This window comes from Metarhizium album, assembly GCF_000804445.1.
Source record: "Metarhizium album ARSEF 1941 chromosome Unknown scaffold_8, whole genome shotgun sequence".
Lineage (NCBI taxonomy): Eukaryota > Fungi > Ascomycota > Sordariomycetes > Hypocreales > Clavicipitaceae > Metarhizium > Metarhizium album.
Window position 1 is genome coordinate 316,505 of NW_024467582.1, and position 27,285 is coordinate 343,789.

A 27,285-nucleotide genomic window follows, 5' to 3' on the forward strand; every position below is an offset into this window, starting at 1 on the left:
GAAAGGGCTGTCTCAGGGGCTATCTCAAGGGCTGTCTATGGGGGGGCGAGCACCAATGACAACATTGTCTTGGACCATTTGCTGATTTGCAGAGCGTCGATTTGAAGCATTGTACTCCGTACGGAGTTTGGCAGGTCGTGGCGCTCGTGATACATGGTGAGATGGTTTTGCACAAAAGCCAGCAACGCACGCAGCCAAGTATGTTGGTAGGTGCCTTGGGGAAAAAAAGCATTGACAAGGCCTCACCTCGCAACTGGGAGGAACAAATAAACCAGGAAAAAGAATGGGAAAAAAAAAGAATGGAAAAAAAGTGGGGGAAGGGCTATACATCCACTCCCTCGGTGCCCTTGTAATGGTCGTTGGGCAAGTCCTACCAACACCTGGACCAAACAGCCAACTTTAGTCAACCGCCGGCGCCCCACCGCGACGGCTGCACCCGACGAAAACGACGCGGGACCCTGCACCAGCTCCGCGCAGAAACAACAAAGTCAAATCGTCGCCGTTTCCCACCCTCGCACAGCACTCAGTGCCACTCGCCAGCTCCGTCCGTGCTCCTCCTCATCCTTTCTCTCCTTTCCCATCCCGTTCGCGCCTCGCGAGAAAGGCCGCGGCCATGGCACCCCCCCGCCGGCCGCGCATCACCGTCCTCGGCTCCCTCAACATCGACCTCGTCAGCTACGTGCCTCACCACCCGCTGCCCGGCGAGACGCTGACGGCGACGCACTTCGCCACCTCGCCCGGCGGCAAGGGCGCCAACCAGGCCGTGGCGTGCGCCAAGCTCTCCCGCGCGAGCGACCTGTCCGCGGCCTCGGCCTCGGCGGACGTGGCCATGGTGGGCGCCGTCGGCGCCGACGAGCACGGCACCACGCTCCGCGACAGCCTCGCCTCGTACGGCGTCGACGCCTCGGCCGTGGCGGTCCGGCGCGGCGGCAGGACGGGCGTCGCCGTCGTCGTCGTCGACGAGGCCTCGGGCCAGAACCGCATCATCCTGTCGCCCGAGTCCAACCACAGCCTCGCGCCGCGCGACTTTGAGCGCCTGCCCGCCCCGAGGCCCGACCTGCTCGTCGTGCAGCTCGAGGTGCCGCTCGACACGGTCGTCCAGGCTATGCGCGCGGCCGCGGCCGACGGCGTCCCCGTCCTGCTGAACCCTGCGCCGGCGCAGCCGCTCCCCGCCAGCGCCTACCGCGGCCTGGCGCACCTGGTTGTCAACGAGACGGAGGCTTCGATCCTCTCCGGCCGGCCCGAGTCCGAGCTCGCCCATGCGTCTGGCCTGGACGCCGTGGGCGGCATCTTCCTCGACCGGGGCGTGTCCAATGTCGTCATTACCCTCGGCGGCCGCGGCGTCTACTATGCTGACCGGGGTGGCAACAAGGGGCTGGTGCCTGCGCTCAAGGCGAATGTCGTTGATACCACTGCTGCTGGCGATACGTTCGTTGGGTCGTATGCGCTGTCCGTCGTGAACGCGGGCGACGGCCAGTTCGACATTGACGCTGCCGTCAAGGCGGCGAACAGAGCATCGGCCATCACGGTGTCTAGGAAAGGTGCTCAAACATCTATTCCCTGGAAGGACGAGCTGCAATAGACCATCTCTCTCTCTCTTCTCTCTCTCTCTCCGTCTCTCTATGTTTTCCCTCCTTTTTTTTTAAAAAAAAAAAAAGACCCAAGGGGTGGAGGGGCACAAAGTGTTTCAATCTTGACGCCTGGGCTTGCCTCTAAATCTACTGTTGCGAGTTGCGTCTAAAACCATGATCCCCAGTCCCAGAATTTGGAGTCCTTGTGCTTAACCCCTAGACCTGGCCGTTGGTTCGTGGCCAGGTATTTTCGAATCGCATTCTTTTCCGAAGCTGGAGTCGGAGCCAGTGCTCGTAATGCTCTTTCTCCAAAATAGTACATCTCGCGAGCTGGAGTTGTCGAACTCGGTCCCGTCGCCTCTTGCGGCTCGTCCACGGATCGTACGCATCGACCTTCGGAGCCGCAATTCGTACGGGGAGACCCTATAGAATTGCCGTCAAGCAGGTAGCGTTGAAGCTCGGGCGACTCATAAAGAGAATCCAGGTCAAAGTCGAATCTCATGCGAGCAGCTTCTCGACCTGTGGGGGTTGCAGCGGAAGCGACTTCGCGCCCACTGTCCTTGGCGCGTGTAACCTGAGAATCTGTGATGCGCCGCTGCGTGCTGATTGCCTTTTCATCTCCCCAATGTTGCACCATGAGAGGAAATAGGCTATTCTGCAATGTCTTGCTTCCTGGTGACCAAACAGAGCCTCCGGATTTCTGCTGAACAGCTGCCGTGGCTGCCGTGTCCATGCGACTTTGGAGGTGGCAAAGGCCACTTTGTGGCAACTCCACATTCGTGATCTCTGGAAAAGCCGAGTGATGGTATGATACTCGAATGTTCATCAGTTTCTTTTGAACATTGCCCAGCTGGAGCTCCAATTCCTCCATGAGCTCATTAGACCTTGACCGGGTGTGTCCAACCTCGCATCTTCCTGCCGTCGCATGTAGCTGGACGTGAACCACAATCAGCACGCTGGTTCCAGCATAAATAGTCCTAGAAAGCGTCAGTGATATGCGTCTTTGTATATATAGCGAGGCTCACGGCGGCTGGGCGACAGACGTGGGCCAAGACTGTTCATGCACAACTTCCAAAATAGCAGTCCCCGGTACCGCCGACACCTCCACGGTCAAATCATACAGACATCCAAAGTCAAAGAACCGATCTGTCAACGAGATAAGCAGCTGTTTCCAAAATGCAGAGTCAAACGCAAACAGACTACAAACGCACCCAGTTTGTGGCTGACATACGTTCCAGCCGCCATGTCATTTTGTGTCCCATTAGGTGCAGTTGTCTTGGCCGGTGATATCTGAGACAGTTTTCCAGATATTTCTACCGCAACCCAAACACTGTTTTCGGATCCATCCAGCTCCACTTGCTGTGGAATAGCAATGATACAAGGCGATAATATGTACGTTCTCGTATTTTGGGACAGCTGCCGTGGGCTTGGCCCGTTGGAGGCGGTCCCGGGTGCCTGCGACTGGGGAACTTGGTCAGATTGACAATACGGTCGAAGATTACCGTCGTCGTCCGTCGTTTTCGACTCCATTTCAGGCGATGATGTCGATGATAATCGATAACAGTCGGTACCCTCCCCTGGTTGGGAGGAGCCCATTGACGATAGTCGCCCACTTGACTCTGTTTGTGAGCAAGTTGAGCGGCCAATGGTCAAGTATCGCTTGTAGTTTCTGATATTTGGGGTCGACTTCCTCCATAGTCCTCGGCATCTGGCGACGGCATCCTCCCAGGATCGAGTCTGCGCCTGTCTCAGTTCCGCCGAGCTGGCCCAAAAAGCCCGTCCAGTCGGGCTCTGACGTTGTACACGTCTTTTGAAGATGTGCAAACGTTTTGTTCTGTCCGTTATACTGGACACATCGCTGTCGCTTTCGTCTACTGCAAGCCTTGGATTGGCCAAGTCATAGTCGTTGCCTCGACATCGCTTAACAATACGCAAAGGACTTGGCCTATCCCGCTTAGCTTTCGGGCGTCCTTCAATATGCTGTTCATGGTAAGATGCCATTCTAGTTATGTGTAGCGGCCGGGCAATATTTGCCTGCAATAAGTAGAAGAAGTGGCCAAGGCATTTGCCAAACGAAGATGCGTTTCAGAAGCCAAGACAGATCGATGCTCAGACGAGGAATTCTCCGCTGCACAAAAGGAACGGCAACAAGCAAGGCCGTGGAAAGAGCGACCAAGAAACCGCGGGTACGCCCAAAGTTGAGCGCGTGGTTGCCTCGACATGGTTTTATCATGCGCCCACAGCACTCCCTCGAATATATATGAAAATCGGCGGCAGAATGGAAGCAGAATATGAGGAGCGAGGCGTCCAGGTGATGATATTTCCAGCCGCCGGCTTCAGTTCGGTATCAACGAGAACCGCTAGGACTATGCTCTCTATAAAATGTTCAGGCAAGCAGGAATCAAGTACTCATGTAGCACTGCCGAGCGTACGACGAATATTATCCTTCACAGACTCCACATCCGTCTCTTCCATTGCGAGAAAGTGAATCTGCATGCGTCTTGTCAGCTTGCGCTCGCTCGGTTGATGGTGTCGTTTTCTCACCATCTCATCAGGCACGCCTAATCCTCCGTACAACAGGGGTTCAGAAAGACTGGCCGCAACTCCCTTTTGCACTCTGTCCTCCCACACCCCATCCCAATTCCACTGACCAGGCTGCCGCCCCGTAGCTGTCGTGGGTGATGGAGCTGGGTCATCTGTCTTTTTAGGAGAGCTATTTTGGACACTACCGGCGTCGAAACTGTGGCCACTGCCGAGCTTCTGCTCCGCGAGTTGGCCATGTTTCCGTCTATGCGCGCGCCACGCATGCCATGCTCCAGGATTTCCAGAAGCTTCTAGAGAGACCATGTCGAGGACTTCCGGGGTATCAAACGTGCTGCGAATATACTTCAAAATACTGTAGGTAGACATGTTTGGTTTGCAGGTCTGGCTGCAGTCGTCTGAAGCGCTTGCGTGGGATGGCAGCGGCGATACGACACCATCCTCGGGCGGTGCGCCGGTCCCGTCAGACCCCGAGTTAAGACGTCTTTCGCCGCTCGCCAGCCTTCTCCCAGACTCACCACTGTTCCCACGGCCAAACCACTCTGGGAAGCCATGCCTCAAGCTGAATGCGCCAGGCGGTAGTCGTTCCTGTTTGGTGGCATTGCCAGAGCCCTTATCTGGAGCATCCTTTGTGTACATGTATGTCGTGAGAGGGGTAATTAGCGGGTGGAATATGTCGGTCGAGAATAGAATCAGGGGCGCAAGTTTCGGGTATGTGTCTGGAAAGGAGATCTGGAACCGTAGAACGGCCGGCGCGTACGGTCCTGCATCCAAATCATTAATTCGTCTCGTTGCCACGACTAACACGCAGTTTCGGTCCGTGGTGATACTAACCATGGCGAACAAATAGGACTGCTGACCACAGCGTCGGGTCTCCGGGGGTCAGGCTAAGAAAAACGCCTTCGGGACACGCTTGCTTCAAGCCAGTGCTAAATAAACACACCCAGTCAGTCGTCGTTTGAGGTGTCGCACAGACCGGTCCTGACCAACAATTCGGATAGTAAATGTTGTACGCGTAATGAAGGAAGGTCACCCGGGTGAGCCATCCTCACTGCATCTGTCACACCCGTCGCGCTGCCCGGGAGCAGAAAGGGATGAGGTCTGTAGGGGCCCAAGGAGGAGGAGGGACTCGGGACTCGGGAGACAAACCGCACGACGGGCCGGGAAGCCCGTCTGGATTGGGCGGTGTGTCGAGCGGTGAGGGATTCTGCCGGTTGGAACGGCCGAGCGACATCATCGCGGGGCTTAGGACTCGGGGGGCGGAGTCATGGCGGGGCAAACCAGACGTATTTTGGCTGGATGAGGCTTCAACATGACGGGGTGATTCGGGCCAGGCGCGTGAGCTTCCTCTCTTTGGCTACTGGTTCGGGAGGGAATATTTCCTCTACATGAGATAAACATGAATAAAAGTCGTTAAATCGATAATGCCCACCGGCTTTTTCCTTGCCACCCAAGTTCACTATGACTTTCTCCACGCTGAGTGGATTAGTGACCCAAGCGCTTCTCAATCTTGGAATTTTCATGAGCCTTTACTTGGTCCATGTCGTCGCGCGTGGCGTTGTAAGCAGCAGTAACCTGGTTAAAGGGATTCTCGGGGCTCTTGTCGAATTCCTTCCTAATCCTCTGCTTGCGCTGCTCCAGGCGCAAGCCAACGCCACTGCCATCTGCCTTCATCTCGGCGAGTCTCCGCTCCTCGTACTTGGCATATGCAGCAGCAAATCTCTTCTCGGGGTGCTTGTCAATCTTGGTGTCGTCGGCACCAGTCGCCAGTGACAGGGCGTCGAGCGCATTGTCGATACCGGAAGCGCTCAGTGCTGAAGGTGAATCGCCGTCGAGCTGGGAGAGATCCAAGCCACGAGACTTCTTGACAGGCGCCTTTGCTTTCTTGGGCTCGGCTCGTCCGCCGAGGCTAGCTTCCTCCTCCTTGAGAAGAGCATCCTTCTCAGCCTTCTTGGCGGCCTGTTCAGCCCTCTTGACGGCCTCGGCTTCCCTGACGAAGATAGATCATGGTTAGCATTTAGGCGCAGGGTTTTACTGATGCGTCATGTTTGACCACACGTACTTTTTTGCGTTGCTCTTGCTTCCCTTCTGCCATTTTTCGGCTTCCTCAGCTTCCACTCTGGCGTCGGCAGCTGCGGCCTTTTGCGCAGCAGCCTCGGCCTTGCGAGCGTTGCCAGCGACCTTTTTAGGGTTCTCGCCCTTCTTGCCAGCCATGTCGACAAAGACGGCTCGGCAATACTCGGATGAAGCTCGGGTGACAACGGAAGTCGGTGCAGTTTAGACCGCTACAAGCCTGTGCCAAATAATAATAATATTTTTTTTACCTTTTTTCTCACTTTTTTCCTTTTCCGTCCCTGAGGCAAGATGTGTCGGGTGGTTGCGTTGGCCGATTATTGTGGTACCAGCTTCACCGTGGTTGCATGCAATGTTTTCGGAGGATGCGGTTGGATTTGCCAGCCAGATACGTGTAGGGCGGGAGTGACATGACGTGGGGCAAGGCCGGCCCGTTCGGGTTGGCCAGACGGCTGTGGACAGCTGTAGACAGCACTTGGGGGCCCCGGTCGGTCAAGCACCCGGTAGCGACAACATGAAAAGTCCCTCGAGAGACTGACCAGTTGACATTTGAGGACCTCAACATCTGCCGTGATGCCGTGATGCCGTGATGCAGTGATGCCGTGATGCAGTGATGTTGTGATGCAGTGACGTGCTGTGCTTGATGCACCCCACGGCCCAATGTCGGACGGGAGTTGGCGCAACGTTCGCAACGTCCAGCAAGTCCAAGTCAGTCAGAGTCAGGTCTGCTCTGGCCGACCTCGATCGACAGCACCAGCACTCTGCATGACAACCACTAGTAACTAGACGGTAACAGTAACTTGGTGGTTGTTGTGTTGAATGCATGCCACAGCACCAGCCGTGTATGTCTTCAAGCCAGCTGCAACGTTGGGCCACGGCCCGCGGCACGCCTTGAATCTTGAGTTCAATGTCAGCGCATGTCGTCATGGTGACTCGTGAGGGCCAGAAACGCATCTCGGCCCAACATACATTCAACTGGAAGCCCACCAGACCAGTTGACGTGTGGCACCTGCTGCCCCCCCTGGCCTGCTGCATGTACTCCGTACCGCTGCGCTATCTCGCCGATGTCGATCATGATGGGTTCGATTATTGATGCCAGATGATGCCAGGTCACACCAGTCACCAGACCAGACCAGTGCTCGGCTGTGGCTCGGTTGTGGCTCGGTTGTGGCTCCGCCGTGCGTGACGGCCAACACCACCCCAACCAACCACTTTTCTTGCAAACACCAAGACTTTTTCACTTTTCTGTTCCCTTGCATTCGCGTGCCAACTCGCCGCGTGCGTGGTGGCATTGGACAAGATTGGACTTTTTACTCATACCACCACATGACCAGGCGGAAGGGGCGCATATGCGTGGCCGAGACCTTCCCGGCACAATGCACACAATCATTTGCTGCTGCACCCAGCACGGCACCCGGTCTGACAAAATCATGGCAGCTGACTTGCCCAGCTGTGCAGATTGTCTGCAGACTGACCATGTGCGCATTAGCTTTCCAGCGTCAAAACTCGTCTCTCGGGTCCATTGGTTACCGTGCGTTCACGACGAGGTGAAACGCCGCTATTCGACCTGGTGCTTGTTGCCGCCATTGACGGGTCGACGAGCATCTCTGCCGATCCAGCCAGCGTCCATTGCAATTCAGCGTCAAAGTCTTAACAACAGTCCAGGCGCCCAAGGCGAGACCCCCGAGAACATACGGGGCGCATGGCCAGACGCGGACCGAGTTCCCGAGTCGTTCAGTGTCGTCGGCTTCGACTTCGGCTTCGTCTTGGTCTTGGTCTTCTTGCTCATCCTCTTCCCTTTCTTCTGCGCGCACTCTCGCCCGTCCGAGACTCCCACTCTCAAAGGCGCTCCCGGTCCCATGTGCTCGTCTCGTGTAACTCGGACGACGTCATGCCAAGCCTCGGGCATTTTCACTCGCAGGCACCACCTTTTTATTTGTGTCAAGCCGCATTATAACGGAATTTGTAAGCATCCTGGGATATCATCTTCTGTGATCAACTCCGGTCTGCTCCCCGCGCCACAACTGGCCGTTGCAATAAATAATTGCGGTGTGCTAGTTTCCCGGCGCAGGACACGGTCTGTTTCTTGCAGCCGCTTCCTACTCCTTGAAGCTTTGCATGCATACCGAGTATACATACTCAACTTCTCGCGTACCGAGGACGGGAAAAGCGCACGCTTATGCTTCGCCATCATCTTGCCGCCGCCGGATCATTCCTCTTCGTGGCCTTCAGCAAGGGCCGCTGATAGTACGTACTAGTAATATCCAAGGGGAACGGGAAAATAATTCACGTGCATAGATAAGCAAAGGGCCGGGCATTCAAATATCCCTGTATATGGATCTCATTTATCATCTATTCGAACCCCTCCGTACGTACAATGGTGACTGATGACTGGTGACGGTCGTTTCCAAATAACTATGGAGCTGCATCTCCAATCTCGCAATACTAGCCATCGACCCAAAAGTTTACAAAGCTCTTGTAATACCTGCTCGGTAACTTTTTCACAAATCACCATCCCGTCTGGCCGGACGTCATAGTAAGTGTTCCCTACTCCAGGCTGAAACAGAGACTTCTCTGTCCACAGTCTCCAGACGTTGCCTGCAGTCTCACAATATCGTCCGCCTGCTGACCGAACAAAAGGACAAGAGCCTCGACATTATCACCACCTACCTGTTCCGTGCCTTCGTGCCTAGCTATGTACGGAGTATGGTAGTGGCACCCACGTGCCTCACTCGCTTACGGAGTACATGGGCCGCCATATTTCTTGTTTCTGTTATTCCTTGGAATGGCCATAAGAGCGCTACGTACCGATGTCACCGGGCGGATTTGACTGTTTGTGTCTCATTGGATACAACGGCATCCCTAGGGTCTACGAGCACATGGCTAGGTTTCATTGCCGCCCGGTGTTTACACAACGATGTGCTTCCCCCAAGGATTCTCGTGGGCCAACCAAATAGAGAAAGAACCAAAAAGTGGACATGTAGAGAGGTTGCTAGAAGCCTAGCACGCCACTCATGTCGATCTGTTCACTGTTTGCCTTTCAATGCTCGACGTTTGTGTCATGGGGCCCAGGGTAGGGGTTCTCCAGACAACCTATCCCTGCCTGTCATGGTTGGATTGTGTTGTCAACGTCGGAGACACGCAGGCCATCATCAAAGATGCGGTTACATGGGGTGAAATCTCGAGCCTCCAAAATTTCTCCGGTGTGGTTGAAAGCGTCACACTTCCACCACTGTTATGGCGTAGACGGCGCCAAACAACTGCTCCGACTCACAGTCAACAGATAGTCCAATCGCGGCTTGCGTGGCGCATTGGCGGTCCAGATCCTAGTGTATGTCAGATATCATATTCTTCCACCGAATGTGGTAGATGAGACAGTTGAATTCCGAGACGACCGTCGCTAACAGTATTTACTGCACACACCTACTCCGCACATAGCCTGGCAATGCAGTTCATATCCAAATAGTAGCACAGGCACCTCGGGCACACTTGTGCAACGGTTGTGAACAATTAACGTCGACTCGCGTACCGAGGGGGGTCGGGGGTTCCGGATGTTATGTGTAATCCAATAGTTTGCGAGTGACGAGGGCTCTATAGGGTGCGTCCTCGGTAAGATCGGAGTCAGTGTATACAAGTATGATATGGGACAACAGGCGTTGAAGCATCTTTGGATATCGCGTATCACGCTGCGGAACCTTCCTTGTATAACATGTTGGCAAGCACCGTCTCGGGATGGACAAATGTTCTTGTCAGAATTTGTGGTGGCGCATTCCGTTCCATTGGATCCCGGGGTAGGAAGTAGTTGCATACACCTTGCTTTGCTTCAAAGGAGGGAGCTGATTGCTTGCTTGTCCTCTGGGTGGTCGACCCGAGTCTCTGGTCGTGTAAGACTGTTGCCCAGTTACAGTCCTGCATGGAGCTGAAGGAGGAATTTACCGTGCTACATTTGAAATTCTGTACAGCGCAAATCGGATACATCTGGTACAAACATTAGCTGGGTACACAACACAAAAGAGAGATCGGCGGACACCATTGAAGACTACGGGAGGGTTTGTGAACTGACCTCGTTAACTCTCCAAGTCTCCCTGTGGATGTTGGTGACGATTGGGCTCTATCCAAGAGCCGACAGCCGCAGCTGATGGAAACCATCATGGGAGGTAGAAAGGACACATGCATATGTGCCCACGAGCATACTAGAGTAGGCGCATGTGCCGAATCTCTTCGGTGCCGCGCTAATTTCATTTCTCGGAGAGCAGTCCACAGGTTGGGTCTGGTTAGATTTACCCCGGAACCTGCCTTGCAGCTTGCATCGGAACCCTGTTAACAATCGACCGTACTAATAAAGGTAGTACTCCGTACTCCGTACATTCGTCATAGTATTTGTTTTCCGCAGACAGTGTCTAGACTCTGTAAGCGGTGAGGAAATCAGGCGAGCCGGGGACAACCGTCGGGCGATATTCTCAAGGCTGACCGCGACGGCTCACACAAGACTCGATCGACTCGCCTCGATTGTTAATGGCTAGAATTGCATTTCGACATGCACAACCGAAGCCACGACGGCATCTTGGCAGTCCAATCAGTGTTCGCCCGAGTATAACGGCGAAGGTACTCCGTAAATGGGCGTCAAGTTGGACCGCAAAGCTTCAAAGGCAGAGAATATGGTCTGCGTTTCGAGCATAAAGCTGTCGTTCTCGAAGCCAGTGTAACGCAGAACGATGCCACAGCCAAGCCATCATCGTTCGAGTAAAATCAGGGCAAAAGGGCAATCTTATTACAGTACGTTCTGTACCGCTCATCAGCTGACGCACACAAGGCCAGCTGCATTGAAGTCTCGGGAAGCCGCCAACAGTTCCTTCGCTCCTTCCACCTTGGCAGCGTGCGCGTAGCGTGGTCGCAACATCCGGCAAGAGCGGTCCAGAGCCCTGGCAGAGAAAGCTGCCACAAGGTTTTGTCTGTTCGCTGTGCTCGGGTATTGACCCTACTCCTCCTGATTGCTTCTTTGTCTTGTCTTGGTCATGTATGGCGTGTGTCATTTTCTACCAGGATGACAACCAACGACCAAGCATCGGTTAACTCAATATGGAGCATGGCGGATTCTTGGTATTGTTTAAGCGTCCGCACTTTTTGCCGTGAAGAAATTACTCGCCCGGTTCAACTGTGAGTGTCTTCTCGTGGCGCGATCCTCCAGACGCTGCAAAGTCCCTCTCCGGCAAGATGCCGGTGTTTCAGTAGACATTTGCACTTTGTCTTTGATGCACAGACTGTGACGAAAGCTCGCCAGCTAATCAGAATACCAGGCAGTTCCCCTTACTGTAATAGAGAAATCGCATGATATTAATACGAGCTAGAAATCAGGAGACTTGCTGTGGCTGATGATGCAGATTCTACCAAACGAGTATTGTTTCCGTCGTATAAAGCTTGTATGTATGTACGTATGGACTCTATGTTGACTCGAAAGTGTGCCGATAAAATGCATATTAAGAGCAGGTTCTAATGAATGGAAATAGAAAAAAAAAAGCCGCCACAGAAAGCCCACATTGAAAAGATCCTGGACCAAGAAGACGGACACGCAAAATACAAGTCACAATAGTCTCCTTGTGAGAAAGAGGCCCGCGCCCGCCAAGTGTCTTGCAGGACCAGCTTATGTTCGATCTGGTTAAACGCGGCCAGTAATATAATTCTATCATTCAAATTCGCCGCTTTGCAACGGGATAACTGAGGGCTTTGTTCACCACGAGCTGCCCCGCTGGTTTCGCGACCCACTCGACGGCATATATGCACCAAAATTGACACCACCTACGGAGTAATGATTCTTTCTTTCCTCGCCACAGACGGCGGGTTGGATACGCAAACCCCGCTAACATTCAGGGAGGTGAATCCGCCATTGGTCCGGCATCACATTAAAAGGCTCTAGATCCAACCGACCTACCGGGCCGCTGCCCCTGAATATGTAACTTCGCCCCCACAGGCTTCTACTTCTCCTAGCTTGCCAGCTAAAGCAGCTTATTTTCCGGTCCTTCCAGGACCAGCCACTCACAGCGCTTTGCTAGCACTAGATGGCCCGGGGAACTGAACCGGGACCCGCGAGCCGGAACGCGGGAGACCCTCCCCGACAGTTTGCTGTTGTTCGTCAAAAGTCAAGTCCATTGGGCGAAACTGGCAAAAACGGCTCGTCGCACAGATGACGACATGAACTACGGGAATTCAAGAGCCCCATGACCGCTATGAACATGCAGGACTACTACGTAGTACGCCGTGACCAGCGGCGCCACTAAAGGTAGGTAGTTATATGTTGACAGGCTCACAAGGCACACGATTTTTAAGCGGTGAGCCACATCTGCTCTGGCACACTCCGTGGTGCGCAGTTTGACGTCCAAAAGTCAAACAAGTTTGCGCGTTTTACAGTACATCGAATAAACGTCACATCGCCATCGAAATTCAGGGACAACTGGGGAAGCTATACCGCTGCAGAAGGAAACCGTCACATTAAGCACGAGCATTACTACGGGGTTAAACAACTACGAGTATTCGATCGTCTGTTGATACAACCCTGCCTATTTTAACGAGAGCATGCATTCTGTGGTGTATCCATGTTGTCGGGTTCTCCAAACAGCCATGTTGAATAGTGCTGCATGTCATGCATGAGGCTACATGAAATATGGAGTACTCCTCCTTGCGCGGGTTAAAACGCGAGGAGCGCATCCTTTTGGAGAATCAAAACATGGAGGCAAACCAGAAAATCCCGAATGCCTCTGCAGAGTCCACACTTCATCTCCTCTAGTCCACATGCATGGCCACAGGTGAAGGAATGCAAGATACTTCAAGCCTTTCAAAAGACGACAGGAATACGACAAATTACCTTCCTTCGCAGGTGTCACCCAACACGTGTGAAGGCGGCAGCCAAATCCAGCCACGTTTCTGCCCGGTCGGCGTTCATAAAACAGACGCTCGGCTTGATTACGCCTGTCCTTTGCCGCAATTCCAATACTGTCAAGTTGGAAGGGGGGTTGTTGCTCTTCACTTGGCAGCAAGTCCGAGCTGATGCTTGTTCTAGAATGTCGGGACCTTGTTACCTCTGGGAACCACGAAGCACATGGCCAGTGGCGGTGGTATGCCTACCCAAGTGCCTACTTAGGTATCTAGGTACCTAGGCAGAGAATAATAAGGGGGCGTCGCCACCCGTCCAACTTGACGACCTCGTCTAGCTCCAGCCTTCAAATCGTGGTTCTGGGAGACTCCAACGTTGCCTATCTAATGGCGGAGATGGAATCTAATTACGGCACTCTTCCGTAGCGACCCAGGGCACTGGACCAGAACTGGGAGCCGTTTAAGCCGATCCAACTGATGGAAAGCCTGGTCGCCAAGGGTCCAAAGAGATTTCCACGTCAAAATCTGCCCCCTGCAAACATGCGGCGTAACGACCCCCTGGCAGATTTTGGCCCACGACTGCAGGCGAGAGCTGCTAGGAAGTACTGATCCGTCTCCGTACTAGAGGTACGTAGTGACTGAGTTCCCGGGTTTCTGCGCATCCTTGCAGTGCCACTGCCACCCTACCTATTAGTTGGCCACGGCGGACAACAACATTTGGTATTACGCCATATTTGCATCCGCATTCTACCACCTATGGCTATGGCAAGCTTGGGCCAGTACTGTCAAAGTTGTTCGCCTCTGAGTCTTATTGTGCATTCGCAGATTGTCCGTTGCCAGATCACGGTTCAATGTCGGGGCCGTTGCCGAATTCCCGGTGACTCAAGCGGACATATGTGCAAACAGAAGCCAGGGGTACCAGGAAGTACCGCTTGGCGATTCCGTTTTTGTTCGAGGCACACCGGTGTCTTCTTGGGCTAGTCAACAGCCTAGTCATCTCGGCTGTTCGCAGTTGGGAAATCCGGCTCTTGCTCTCGTTACCTCTTCTCGTTTACGACCAGACTGGACGGCATCGGAGATTCACGCTAACAGTTGAACAGGCTCGCCAGATGGGACTTTAACTAGACGATGGGCTAGACTGCTTTGACCACGGCGCGCATACGTACCTAGCAAGCAAATTTTGGTCCAGGAATATTCGCGACTGTCTAGGCCACAGAGTGACTGGATCTGATGACTGAAAGAAAACTACGTAGCTGTCTCGGACGGAGGCGTTGGTGTTCAAGGGTCTAGCAGACCCTCGTGGTCACGCTGAGATACTCGTAATGCGGCTCAGCAAGACATCGCTTGAGGGACATGCCATCTCCCAAAGGTGGCCTTGTCCCTTGTCGCGACTACGTCACGCGGGGCTTGCATGATTTCCGTCTACTTACCGCTCCGGATTCCTCACCGAAGGCAATCATATGCATCCGTGTCATGTGCTAGAGCTGCATGCTCGTTCCATGGCTCATTTGACGAAACTGCGCAAACCATTGCGCCCGATGCACAAGGGCAGCTTCAACATAAGCGCCCTTTCTGGAGGTTCAGCGTTGGATCAAGTTCCAGTCTGGGACATGTGACGTCTAGCTGTTTAAGTTGGGCAGCGGATTGGGCGCCTGCGATGTTGCTTCCCACTCGCCATGAGCGGATCTCTGCTGGTCCTGACTTTTCGATTTGCTACGTTGTCAGTTGCGCAGCCGAAAAAAAAAACAGGAAAAGCAACTTGACGACATCGTTACAATACTGCCCGCAGATGACCGTCGGGACGCCACGTTACAATTGAATGCTGCGACTACTGGACTCAACAAGTTACAAAATGCCATTTCATTTGCAGGGCGGCTTTGATTTCTTCTGGAGAAACAAAAAATTAAAAAAAAAATAAAAAAAATTCACACACCCGCACGCACGCACAAAACCACACAGTTGTATCAACTGGCAATTTTAGGTTGTGGCACTGCAAGCCTCGATACCTCGGTCATGGCTGGTTTTCTTTTTCGACCCGTTGACGTAGGAGAGTACAAAGACACGCGACGAGCTGTATGTATGTGCGGCATGCCCCTCCGCTGACCCATCGGGTGTGCCGTGTTATACATCCGTTCCAAGAACGAGTTCCAAAACAAGTGAAGAAAAAGAAACTTGACAGAAGCAAGCACACGCTACCAGCAGTGTGGTGTGGCTCAACAGTCTCAGACACCATCCACCCAGCCAGCCCTGGAGAACTCCCGCTAACAGACATAGACCTTCTTCCTTCTCCCACCCCAGTCTCGACTACGGAGTACAGGCTACGGAGTACGGAGTACTACTCCGCAAGATGTCAAGAGCGGCTGTGATGCTATGCAGCTCAGCAGCGGTGCCAACTTTCTTGACAAATCCCGGGGCCACGGGCGGTGTCGCCAACCGGTCACCAGATATCCCTCTGGAACACCCTGAACAGGGAGTCGGCCTCGTGTTACTTGGGCTAAAAGTGGCGGAGGGGCTTGTTGTACAATACTCACTCCCAAAGTCCATGCTGAAGATGTCGCCGGCCGCCAATCATGTCATGGCACAGCACAGGACGATCACGGTATCAGAGCTTTACAATACGGGGGGGTACAGAGTGCTTTATACGTGCTTTGGCAAGCGAAGCAAATCCGAAAGGGGCAACCAGATATCCGGAGAAAACGACCGTGCGCCGGGCACAAACACAATATACAAAGTACCGATGGTCTTGTCCGCCGGGAGGCAGCATTTCAAGCTCGAGACGATGAGGAAATATAAGCGCTCGGCCCGGGTTCCCTTGGGTCGTGGGCAGCCTCGGGCTGACTGGCTCGTCACCGCCATGGCTGTCGACGCTCTCCACCTCTGGGTCATCTCATTATCCCGGCCTTGGTGTAGAGTACTTTTTGATGTGATGATTACAGTAGCTCGGAAGGGCTGGGCCACAGAAGTAACATTGAACAACGCTTGACCCGACGAGAAGGAAAGCAGAGGAGAGGTTCAGACTCTGACGGAGGGAGTGCTGCTACTTTGCAGGTACTCATTGCCTTGTGTAGCCTCTGGCGAGCTTGGGCCTTGCTGGCCGGTTCAATGGTTCAAGCAGGGAGTATTTCCGGGGTACATACCGGAGACTGGACAAAGCGGCATGGAACGTTGTGTTCTGTCTGAATCTTCAGACTCGAGAGCCAGTCGACGCTCCCCAGCGGCTTTTGGACAGGGGCCACATATCGGCCCAGGTTCCTTCTGTCTTGCTCGTCCCTGCAAGCTTAAGAGCGCAGCCAGCACGGAGTACGGAGCATCACAGACTATTATCGTCGAGCCCTAGCTACCTAGGTACCTACCTAAGCTTGCTGGGCTGCTCGGCATGGAGTGAGCACCTTGGCTAGGCACTTTTCTCACCTAGCACCCCGGGCATGTACATGATACGCTACATACGGTTGAGGGAGTACGAGTACGCAGCACGATAAAGTCATACCAGTCGACTCGATCTGCCCGCCACCTCATCAAGCTGATCGCTTCATATTGCATTGGGTCAAGACTCAAAGGGCTAGACACGAGCCCGGCTACATGTACACCCACCCCTCCCCTGCATCCACGGCTAGCTAGCTGGGTCTGGACATGGCTGGGGGAGCTTTGTATGTACGTAGGTACATGGAAAAGGGCTCAAGGTCTCGAGGGCTCGAGGGCTCCACGCACGGCCCAATGCTGTGTGTCCCCGTCGTCGTATTGGCTGGACGCTTCGCCGCATCACTCTACGGAGTACCACGACGACTATTACCCAGGTAGGTTGTGTGTGTGTATGTATGTACGTGTGTATGTACAATTCTTTGTTTAGTGTTGGATGGGACAGCTTGGAGGGGACATCCATCAGAGCCTCTTTGCCCGACGTCTTCTCTGCTCTGCTCATTGCACGTTTGCTTTCTCTGGCTCATGTCACCGCCCATTCGAACTGATCCGGTGCCAAACTTGGCCCAGCCCAATGGGTACTGAAATGGGCCTCGTTCGCTTATTATTCCAGAGAGGGGCCCCGGGGGGGCCTTGCTCGCACGCTTGCACCATCTTTTGTTTCTTGCTGTCGAGAGAAGACTGGATGGAGTCTTGAGCCGACTTCGACTAGGAAACTTTTAATATGTCTCGTGTATCCACTCCCGCTCGTCCGCAGCATCTTGCCTCTTCTCCCTCGCACTCCTTTCAGAGGCCGTGGTGTTCCTGGCTTCATATTCTTCCGAGTACTTACTAGCATAGCTAGCCGGCCGTCCTTGTATAACGTTCCCTTGTTATCTCATATTGAACAGAGAACTTTATCTAGGTTCTTGTCTTCCAACTACTGGTCGTTTCGACCTTGGCCTCCACAGTCGGCGCACAACATAAGTCGGCCTACAAGTTACAACCAAGATCGTTACATTGGATCCAAACTTGCCTGTTCGGGAACGAGAGAGAGCACAGCACAGCTCAGCACAGCTCAGCTCAGCTCAGCTCAGTCCGTCGGCGCACTCGGTTGGAGCAATTTCATCATCGATCACTAAGAAACCGGCCCCAGTGCAACTCTTATTCAGTCACTGATACTATTATACAACCACCCGCGGCAAAGTTTGCGGCTCTACTATTCGCCATATAACACGGAACTCGCTTTGCCCACCACGACGGGCTCCATCATCATCTTGACCCTTTACCCGAGACTCCAGAGACTCGACTTTCTCAAGAAGCCATGGCGAGGAGGCAACAGCCTGCCGCGGCAGATGGCAGTAAGAAGCATGGCAAGGCGACGCCTCCATTTCCTGCTAAGCAGATGTTTGTGTTAGGTATGAGAGATTGCGGTCACCGCGTACCGAACGTGTTCATGTCCCCTACTGATGCGCGCGCTGCGCTCCAACAGCGTGTTGCAGGATATGCGAGCCAATTGCATTCATGTCCATATTTCCTTATATCTACTACATGATTCAAGACTTCCACGTCACGGATGATGCCAGCAAGATTTCGGTATACGCGGGAATGGTCACCTCAGCCTTCACCTTGGCCGAGTTTGCGACCGGAGTCTTCTGGGGAAGGCTGAGTGACAAGATTGGGCGGAAACCCGTTTTGCTGTGTGGTCTGCTGGGAACGGCTCTGAGCGTCCTGGTTTTTGGCTTCGCGCCCAATCTACCCGTGGCTCTCTTTGCTCGAGCCCTTGGCGGGCTTCTGAATGGGTGAGTCGCGCCGCGGTCCCTGTCCGACTCCTGGCCTGCTGCTGACATGACGTTGCCGCCGTCGAAGAAATATTGGCGTCTTGCAAACGACCGTTGCCGAACTCGTCACGGTCAAGGAACACCAGCGTATGTTGAGAGATTCGATCAGGGTGTGACGCGGGCGCTAACGAGAAGCACATTACACAGCCCGGGCGTACACCATCATGCCAATGGTCTGGTGCATTGGGTGAGTAGGCAGATGGCCACGAGTTTGATGTCCATGTCGACGCCGCAAAAGCGAGTTTCTGATGTTGATGAATTCCAGCTCAATCATTGGTCCAATGGTTGGCGGTGCCCTCGCCCGTCCTTGCATCAGCTACCCGGGCATATTCCACCCGGGCACCATCTGGGATAGCTATCCATACCTCCTCCCCAACCTCTTCAGCGCTGCCGCCGTCTTTGTCGGAGTTGTCATCGGCTTCTTGTTCTTGGAGGAAACGCATGCGGTAAAGAAGTGGCAACGAGACGCCGGGCGCGAGCTGGGTGACCGGCTCCTTGACCTGGTCGGCAAAGTGCCCCTTTGCCCACGACTGGGCCGGCCGGCCGAGAAGAAAAGCCTCCTGGCTGAACGCGGTTTGACGGGATATCGCGCTGCGAACTCGAGAGGCGCCGGCTTGCCGGACGCGGATGAACCTTTGCCAGTATATCACAGCAGAGAGTCTTCACCGAATCTGGCGCCCCGGGCAGATGCAGACCCCGGCATTGCCCCTGGCTCTGGCCGGCGAGAATCGGGGGATAAGCCGTTGAGGATATTCACCAAGCCCGTCATTATGAACATCATGTCGTATGGCATTCTTGCATTGTGAGTCGGCTTCGCTCCTTGTTGGCCCGCCGTTACGTTGCTCACTCATTTTGCAGCCACACAATGACTTTTGATCAGCTCTTCCCAGTCTTTCTGAGCACAGAGACTCCAATAGACGGGCCAAAGATAGAGCTCCCCTTCAAGTTTGTAAGCGGCTTTGGCCTCGATACCAAGACTATAGGCGTCATTATGTCGGTTCAAGGCTTGTATTCGCTCTTCTCCAACTACGTAATCGTAGCCGCAGTCACGACCCGGCTCGGTTCCCTTCGGCTATTCCGAATTCTGGCCTTTTCTTACTTCGCCTTATACCTCGTTACACCTTACCTCGTCTTGCTTCCACAACATCTTAGCATGCCCGCCATCTACATCGTGGTCATCTGGAAATGTACTTACGCAACCATGGCCTACCCAAACAACGCTATTCTGCTGGCAAATTCGGCACCAACGAAGAAAGTTCTAGGCACTATCAATGGCGTAGCAGCCTCTACGGCCAGCCTTTGCAGAGCCCTCGGGCCAACAGTCTCCGGGTTCTTGTATGCTGCCGGACTACATACTGGCTACTCTGGCTTGGCCTGGTGGTTCAGCGGAGTCGTGACTTTGCTTGGAGCTTATCTGAGCTCGCAAATCTCTGAGAATGGACCGCAGATTACAGAATTAGGAAATGATGATCCTCTCCTGGACGAATGATTGCTCGATGATTACGACCACCACGACGTCTGACGTCTCTTTCTGAGATAGGTCTGTCTGCTGTGCATTCTTGGCCGCCTTTATTTTCTTCCTTACTTTCCCCTCATTTTCACTTGGCTCTGTTGTGATGAGTCTGGTTACCTTTTCTGTACACGGAGAGTGTCTTGAACTCGCAATATTTGGACAACTACCCGTATACCCCACCCATTCTAGCATTTTGCTCTTTCTCTTGGTTACATGTTCCCTTGTCGTCTATGTCAAAAGAAAGACTGGTGTTACAGGTCGATTTGAGATATCATGGTCACATTTGGTAGCATAGACATGTTCAAGCACAACCCAGCTGGATCCCGCTTAGAATGCGACCTGCGCAGCTATTTTGCTTTCCTTGTTCTTATTCTTTCTTTTTGACAACTCCCCCTTTTGTCCCATGCCCTTTTCTCTTTCTATTTCATACACAGACTGGATGTTGATATTACCCGAGGGATGGCAACGTCACTCGGGGCAAACCTGGCGTTGCACGGAATGGTAATGAATGGGATCTTACAGTGCCGTAAGGCCACGTTACGAGTTTCGGGGCTTGGATTTTACACGACTGCAAAAGGCGCGGAGGTACAGGTCAGGACAGGGTAGTGAGGAAGAGCGAAAACCTGTCGTGGGGTTAAAAGACATGATGTATGCATTTCAAGGAATACATTTAAAAAAATTGTTCTGTGATGAGAAGATTTTGGCATGTGTTTTGAACTTTTTGCATGTCTGCCCGTTGTTCAAAGTGCTCACTCACCCTGCGGACCTTTTGGGCCCTGTCAATGCTCATCTGCGTGAACCATGTAGGGCCTCAGCTGAGCAGCTGTACATTTCAGAGTACGTAAGCGGCTCAGACCAACTGGATCAAGGTGAAGCGGCACCAAGCATCTGAGGCGAATACAGCAACATGTAGTAACTCGACCTAATTGCCCGTCCCGAGAAACGGCCTCCGATGCCCGATGAACCAAGGAGGGCGGGTGGAGGACAAGCAACGGCAATACTTGGCCACCGACACAAGGCCAAGCTAGTGCATACGTTCCGTCTCTTGGGCCTGGGTCCCTCATTTTGGGGTCCAGCAAAGGGTCCGCAAAGGGCGTGCCAAACAGGACACGGGGGGCGGTGCCATCCTCGCCGGGTGCCAGGTGCTCCAATGTTCTGGCCTGAAGGGGAACGATCGACGGCCCACGGCTGCAGAAGCACAGTCCGTCGCTTCAAATGTTACTGCCAAGATCAAAGAGATCAGCCGGTACGGAGTGCTTCGAGTACGGAGCGCATTGGCCACGGGCCATTTGACTTGTCGACCGCGGGCCCGTAGCGTTCCGACAAGCTGAGCCTGCTGAGGCCGTCGAGATGGGTCGGCCGGCGGCGGTAACCATCTGATATCAACGTTGGTAGATAAGTATCAAGATTCGCGGTGCCTGAATTCCCACGGCCGTTACAAATGTCTGGTTTTTCGCTTGCTTGTGCATGGGAGCTGCGTCGTCGTCATCATGTCTAGTGTCTGACGCGCGCACCAGCCTCGGCGCCTCCCTGTCGTCTGCTTCTCGCGAGTTCTCGGTCATCCAACGAGTTCCGTCTCACTCTGGACCAATTCGAGTCGATCCAGCAGTCTCCCTGCCCGTCGCTCCACAAGTCGAAATCAGGGTCCGCCTCCAAGTCCGCCAAGTGTTATTATTAACTCGAGTTGGCAACCCGGGGTACTTGGACAGTTCCTTAGCGTCTCGGGGCTGCGTCTCGGGGCTGCGTCTCGGGTCTGCTTCGTACCTTTTCCTTCGCTTGAGCGTGGGTGGGTGGCTTGCCCGACGAGTAGATTTCTTCGAGGGAAGCCAGCCAGCCATTGCATAACCTCACGACGTTTCTGTGCAACATTTTAACTACACTTTGACGCACGTGGGCCGGTCTCCTCATTCCTGAACAGGTAAGCAAGCAGCTGCTGGCTTGCACCTTCCTTGTCTTACCGGCTGCCAAACCCCAAATCCCAAGGCGCTCGTTGTACTTTTGGCAAGTACGACCCGACCGGAATGCGCAGTTTTGTTTGACTCGACATCCGCCAGATTCCGAGCCTCTGCCTTGAGCCTCGAGCCGACGTGCGCGCGGCAATATCTCGTCCTGTGCCGCAGGGAGAACCCCATCCGCCATCTCGCCGTCGTCAACAACCTTTGTTATTTAGCACCGCTGTCTTTATTCCCTTGGCAATTTCTTCGTCGGCCCACAACGGTCAGCACACGTCGCAGGGGACCTTGCAGCCATGCCATCGCGTGGTCCTCCGTCTCCTCCCCGTCACCAACACGGGACAAAACGGCAAAGGCAGTCCTCCTGCGACGGCGCATCACCGGGTGAGTCAGCCGAAGCCGCCGCCGCCGCCTGTGCTACTTCGGCAAAGGGCGGTCAAAGCAGTAATTTCCGCAACGTGAGCGCCTGCAACCGGTGCCGGCTGCGCAAGAATCGATGCGACCAGGAATTACCCAGCTGCGCGAGCTGTGCCAAGGTCGGTGTCGCCTGCGTTGGTTACGACCCGATTACCAAGAAGGAGATTCCCAGAAGGTACGGATGCGAGTTGTCCTCCCGGACCGCTGCCGTTATGCCCAAGCAACTTACCCAGGCGTCTTGGCAGTCCGGCTTGACAGAGCTTGGAATGTCGGGCCTTGGAGCTTCAGGCCATTTTTTCTCGCCGGCGAATGCTAACCTGCACCGTCGTAGCTATGTCTTCTACTTGGAAACTCGAGTGGAGCAGCTCGAGAAGCTGCTCACCGCCAACAGCATCTCTTTCCCGCGGGCAGAGAATCTCGAGCTGTGTTCGCGGCCCTCGGCTGATACTGCGGGCACCCTTTCTGCAGTGAATTGCGGCTACTCACCCCAGTCCGAGTGCGGTGGCCGCGCACATCCCAGACGACATCAGGCGTTGGAGGCGCTCAAGGCAAAGAAGGCCCCTCAGAGCCCGGCATTGGCCAGCATTATCAGCCCGCCCAAGGCTAGATCTCTTGCCTCTGCATCTGGTGTGTCCTTTGCGCGCGTCGTCTTTGCCGCAGTTCAATATTCCGTATCCGAGCAGACAGGCTCCACGGAGCGCAGTGCGGGCCGCAAGCAAAGCGTCAGCGGTGCCTCTGCCTCCATGAGAGATTCATTCTTCGGCCTTCATACTCGGCCTACAATCCAGCCGGCACCTTTTCCCGAGAGGGAGGAGGGCATGCGTTTGGCTACGCTGTACTTTGAGCATGCCAATCCTCAAATTCCCGTCCTCCATCGGGTAGAATTCATGCAGACGCTTGAAAAAGCCTACAAGGACGCCTCAGAGTCAAAGAGTCCCACTGCCCGAGAGTTGTACATGCTTAACATGGTGTTTGCCATCGGATCTGGCGTTATTCTTGGGGAGCCGTTGAGGGCGTGTGCGTCGGATAATCCCAGATTGTCACTTGACCACGCAAAAAGCTCCTGCCAACCAGAGGAGTATCATGCTAGTGCCGTTGTGCATCTGGAGGAATGCCTGAGCACGAGTGGTGGCTACTTGGAGGTCCTTCAGGCTGTACTGCTGCTTGCCAATTTCGCGCTACTCCGACCCGTGCCACCAGGGCTATGGTATGAATGACTGCTTCTGCCTCTTCCAAATAAAACAGGGTTGACTAAACGCCTCCTTGTCGGCGTTTTGGCTAATCTTCTCCTGCAGGTACATCACCGGTGTGGCTGTACGACTGGCTGTGGATCTCGGTCTTCACCATGAGGACGGAGGAGATGTCGAGTCACCCCCATCTGAGCCGACCGCCGATATGGACGCTGCTCAGCCTGCCGAGACTCGCGAGGGCAGTGCTCAAGATCGCGGCAGACGACACTGGTTTCGTGACTTGCGACGACGGCTGTGGTGGTGCACATATACGTTTGATCGACTAGTCAGCACATGCGTTGGTCGACCATTCGGTGTAAGTGACGAAATCATCACCACCGAGCTGCCCTCGCTACTTGATGACGAATTCATCACCCGTCATGGGTTCCAGGAACCCCCAGAAGGCGATGACCAACCCAGCTACAAGCACGTTGCGCACCATTACTTTCGTTTACGACTCCTTCAGTCCGAGATTCTGCAGGTCCTGCAGCACAACCAGGCACAAATGGCACGAGCATCAAATGGCAGCCATGGAAAAGTGTACCCAGAAATGCGCTCTCATCTGCCCTCGCCCTTTCTCGTACAGTTTGACTCATTCCGATCATGGCGCGCGGACATTGACAGAAGATTATACCTGTGGAAGACTTCTGCACCGACGAGACGAGAAACCGGCGTGGCATTCTCAACCGAGTTCCTCGAACTCAACTATTGGCAGGCAATCATCCTGCTCTACAGACAGAGCTTAAGCGTGCCAGCCATGTTTGAGGGAGAGTACAACACGTCCGACGAGGTCAACAGCCCGACAGCTTTTACTGCCGAACTGTGTGAGGACGAGGACCGGATTTATCTCAAAGTTGCAGAGGCTGGACAAAGGACTCTACGCATTTACCGACAGCTTCATCTCAGCGGATTGGTCAGCTATACCTACTTATCAACTCATCATCTATTCATGGCTGGCATTTCGTACTTGTATGCCATTTGGCACTCACCGCTAGTACGAAGCCGCTTGGTACGTGTGATTGACAGATGGTTTGAACAAGGCCCCTCTTTACACTCGCCAGACTGACAACAAGACAGACCATGGACGAAGTCGACTTCACCGTCCTGGCAGCTAAATCCGTCTTTTCTGACATGATTGACAAGTGCCCACCGGCTGAGACATGTCGGGATGCCTTTGATCGAACAGCCAAAGCAACAATCAAGATGGCTAGCTCGAGTGGTGGATTCGGCATGCCGCTCCCACAGCCGCGGCGACAGCTGCCGTGGACAGGGGTTCCGGACGGGTCGTCGATGAAGCCTCCGACCCGCGCCCGTCGCCATTGCCAGTCAGAGGCCGCGACGTTGCAGTTCGACATGGGGTTGTCAGACGGCTTGTCGTCTCTATCGTCTCCGAGCATGTCAACGACTGGAGACGTGGCGGCCCAGCATACCCCCCCCCTCCTCGGAAAGACGGAGCCCTATGACATGGATACGTTTATGAGCTGTCACGGCGCGGCTCGCAGTGGCCCGAGCCCTGGCGGCGACGCAACGAGCCAGGATGACGGGTCGTCGATCGACCCGCGTCTGGTGCCATCGCCTCCCATGGGACGACGTGGTGATGCGCCGAATGGCCCGTGCGGCGGTTCCTTTGCAGGCCAGCAATTCGGCCTGCAAGGGCCGTTGGACTACCCCGACGGGCAGACCATGGAGTTTTTGAACAACATTGGTGCGAGCCCGAGCGGTGACCTGAGCGGCATCGACCAGGCACATATCGACCTGGGCTTTGGAATGAACTGGGATGTCATGCATAGCGAATACGGGGAAGGGCAGCAAATCAATCCTTTTGATACCTTTTTCTTCGGTGGCCAACAGGGCAGCGGGGGTGGCGGCGACAGCAACAGCAACAACAGTAATAATAATAATAATAAAATCAACAATGAAAGGAACACCGGAGACGGCAGCAACTCGGCAACAACGCCAACAACGCCACCAATCAATGGCACGTTGAAGGACCACAAGCTTTGAAGGAGAAGGGACTGGGTCAGAAAAAGGGGGGGAAGAAGAATGTTGAGCCACGGGTGTTTGATGACTGTCTTCTTCTTCAGCACATGGATTTTCCAGGGGGGGCTCCTCCGCGACAAAGCTGACTCTACTTTGGCATATACCCCCGTGAAATAGGATGGTTGGTTTTGTAAATGGGTTCTTCTGACAAACGTCATGGGTAGATGGCTCGGAAAAGATGGCGAGTATTGCATATCAAGGCGTTGGCGTGGCGTGGGGTTGCATTCGGTCCAGCTGACGAATTCGTCGTATGTAGAATGAGGATGAGGACGAGACGGAGGACAGTGGAGTGTGTAAGGCGAAAGAGGTGTCTCCGAGCGCCCGGCGGCGAGAAGCTAGGTACGCAGGTCCACGACATATGCATACTTAAGTACCCAAGCACACAGGGGCGGGCACACGAGCACAGGCACACGCGGCCGGCCTAGACGTCCCTCGTGGCTCTGCGCTGGTCGCCACTCCTCCGCCGGCTGCTGCGGCGGCTGCTCCTCCGGGCGGTGGTGTCGCGCCTGCTGCTGCCCCTCGACGGCTCGTGCTCCTCGATGACGACCACCTCGTCTCGGCCGTCGTCGTCGTTGTCGAAGCCGCCCCCGACGACGCTCGGCGGAGATGCCCGTGGCGGCGGCGGGTGGTGCGGCGGAACCGAGCCGGGCGCCGACCGCGGAGGCACGGCGTGCGGGAGCGGGAGCGGCGCGGGCGCGAGGGGCGGCGGCGCTCCCTCTCCCGGGGGCGGAAGCTCGGCACGCTCGACGACGGCGACAGGTGGCGCGTCGTCGTGGTCCTCGTGGTCCTCGTCGTGGCCGTCAGCTCGACGGCCGGCCCGCACCCCAGCGCCGAGTACACGAGGAACAGGAGCAGCAGGGCGCCGGCGATGGAGCCCAGGACGATGGCGACCACGACGCCCGGCGGCGGCGACGAGTCGAGGTCGCCGTAGGCCTGGGGGATCGAGGCCGCGGGCGGGTTCTGGCGCGCGTGCAGGCGCGGCGTCGGCAGGTGCATCTTTGCGCGGCTGGCGGTGCGGGTGTCGTGATGCCGCGCGACGGGCGAGGTCGAGAGTTGGCCCGTCGTCGCAGGGAACCCGGAGAGCGAGGCGCCCTTTTTCTAGAGGTGACAGAGGGAGAGAGACAAAGGCGAGGCTGTCGTGCCGGTGAGTCGGCGCGGGCGCTTTGTTTGTTTGACGTTTGACGTGGGTTGGGATGCGATGGGACGAGAGCTGGCGATGGCCGGCGCCCGGGTGCAGCTGCGCTCCGTGCGCAATTACTTGGATGCCGTGCCTGCCGCCCTCTGCCTCTGCCTCTGCCTCTGCTCTGGGATCGAGGCCCGTCGCTGCCTGGCCCGAGGTGGTGGTTTCATTTCCCGTCTTTTCGTCCGTCGTCGCACCGCCAGCCTCGACTTCGCTGCTGCCTGATGTCCCCGGCTCCCGACTGCGCCCCGTTCGCCGCAAGGTCTATAGACTGCTTCAACGTGCGGCCTGCACACCGGACAGTGCCCGACCTCGAGTCCTCGCACCGGGTGGCTATAGATTAGCTGGGAGATCGTCAGACTGAAGTGCAACTTCAATCCTGCGGATGCCTATCTGAAGGTCGTGTGTTCGAGTCACACTAGCCACATATTTTTTTGGCCTTGCCCTCCCTTTTCCCCTCTATTATCCGCGCCTTTTTTCCCTCTCCTCCCTCTCCTCGTCTCTACTGTCATTCCCAGGGCAGCATCGCTCGTGGCCACCAACTTGATCTCGTGCTTGCTTCGTCGCATCAAACATGGATCAGAACACAAACGCCCGGCACACCACGGCTTCCGCGGTGCCATGAAACCACGACAGCTGACAACAGTGCCCAAGTCTACCGTTGC

The 27,285-nt window shown here is 54.9% G+C and overlaps 7 protein-coding genes across 7 annotated transcripts; 3 read left to right on the forward strand and 4 right to left on the reverse strand.

Moving 5' to 3' along the window:
• Positions 1-613: 613 nt before the first annotated feature.
• Positions 614-1,582, forward strand: MAM_03891 (ribokinase; the record flags this gene model as incomplete). Its single annotated transcript, XM_040822690.1, has 1 exon — positions 614-1,582. One exon carries the CDS (start codon positions 614-616, stop codon positions 1,580-1,582), a length of 969 nt encoding a protein of 322 aa, XP_040679196.1.
• Positions 1,583-1,737: 155 nt separating this feature from the next.
• On the reverse strand, positions 1,738-3,101 carry MAM_03892 (uncharacterized protein; the record flags this gene model as incomplete). Its single annotated transcript, XM_040822691.1, has 3 exons — positions 1,738-2,548; positions 2,597-2,717; positions 2,783-3,101. 3 exons carry the CDS (start codon positions 3,099-3,101, stop codon positions 1,738-1,740), a joined length of 1,251 nt encoding a protein of 416 aa, XP_040679197.1.
• Positions 3,102-3,980: 879 nt separating this feature from the next.
• On the reverse strand, positions 3,981-4,949 carry MAM_03893 (ubiquitin-conjugating enzyme; the record flags this gene model as incomplete). The annotated part of the gene is made up of 2 exons (XM_040822692.1): positions 3,981-4,061; positions 4,116-4,949. The coding sequence occupies 2 exons, from the start codon at positions 4,947-4,949 to the stop codon at positions 3,981-3,983; spliced, it is 915 nt and encodes a 304-aa protein (XP_040679198.1).
• Positions 4,950-5,597: 648 nt separating this feature from the next.
• Positions 5,598-6,326, reverse strand: MAM_03894 (DUF1014 domain protein; the record flags this gene model as incomplete). Its single annotated transcript, XM_040822693.1, has 2 exons — positions 5,598-6,102; positions 6,175-6,326. The coding sequence occupies 2 exons, from the start codon at positions 6,324-6,326 to the stop codon at positions 5,598-5,600; spliced, it is 657 nt and encodes a 218-aa protein (XP_040679199.1).
• An 11,446-nt stretch (positions 6,327-17,772) lies between these two features.
• On the forward strand, positions 17,773-19,778 carry MAM_03895 (Major facilitator superfamily domain, general substrate transporter; the record flags this gene model as incomplete). Its single annotated transcript, XM_040822694.1, has 6 exons — positions 17,773-17,866; positions 18,010-18,250; positions 18,318-18,376; positions 18,437-18,476; positions 18,555-19,091; positions 19,148-19,778. The coding sequence occupies 6 exons, from the start codon at positions 17,773-17,775 to the stop codon at positions 19,776-19,778; spliced, it is 1,602 nt and encodes a 533-aa protein (XP_040679200.1).
• Positions 19,779-22,050: 2,272 nt separating this feature from the next.
• On the forward strand, positions 22,051-25,404 carry MAM_03896 (positive regulator of purine utilization; the record flags this gene model as incomplete). Its single annotated transcript, XM_040822695.1, has 4 exons — positions 22,051-22,346; positions 22,503-23,378; positions 23,467-24,409; positions 24,478-25,404. The coding sequence occupies 4 exons, from the start codon at positions 22,051-22,053 to the stop codon at positions 25,402-25,404; spliced, it is 3,042 nt and encodes a 1,013-aa protein (XP_040679201.1).
• Positions 25,405-25,861: 457 nt separating this feature from the next.
• Positions 25,862-26,436, reverse strand: MAM_03897 (uncharacterized protein; the record flags this gene model as incomplete). The annotated part of the gene is made up of 2 exons (XM_040822696.1): positions 25,862-26,227; positions 26,281-26,436. 2 exons carry the CDS (start codon positions 26,434-26,436, stop codon positions 25,862-25,864), a joined length of 522 nt encoding a protein of 173 aa, XP_040679202.1.
• Between the last annotated feature and the right edge of the window lie 849 nt (positions 26,437-27,285).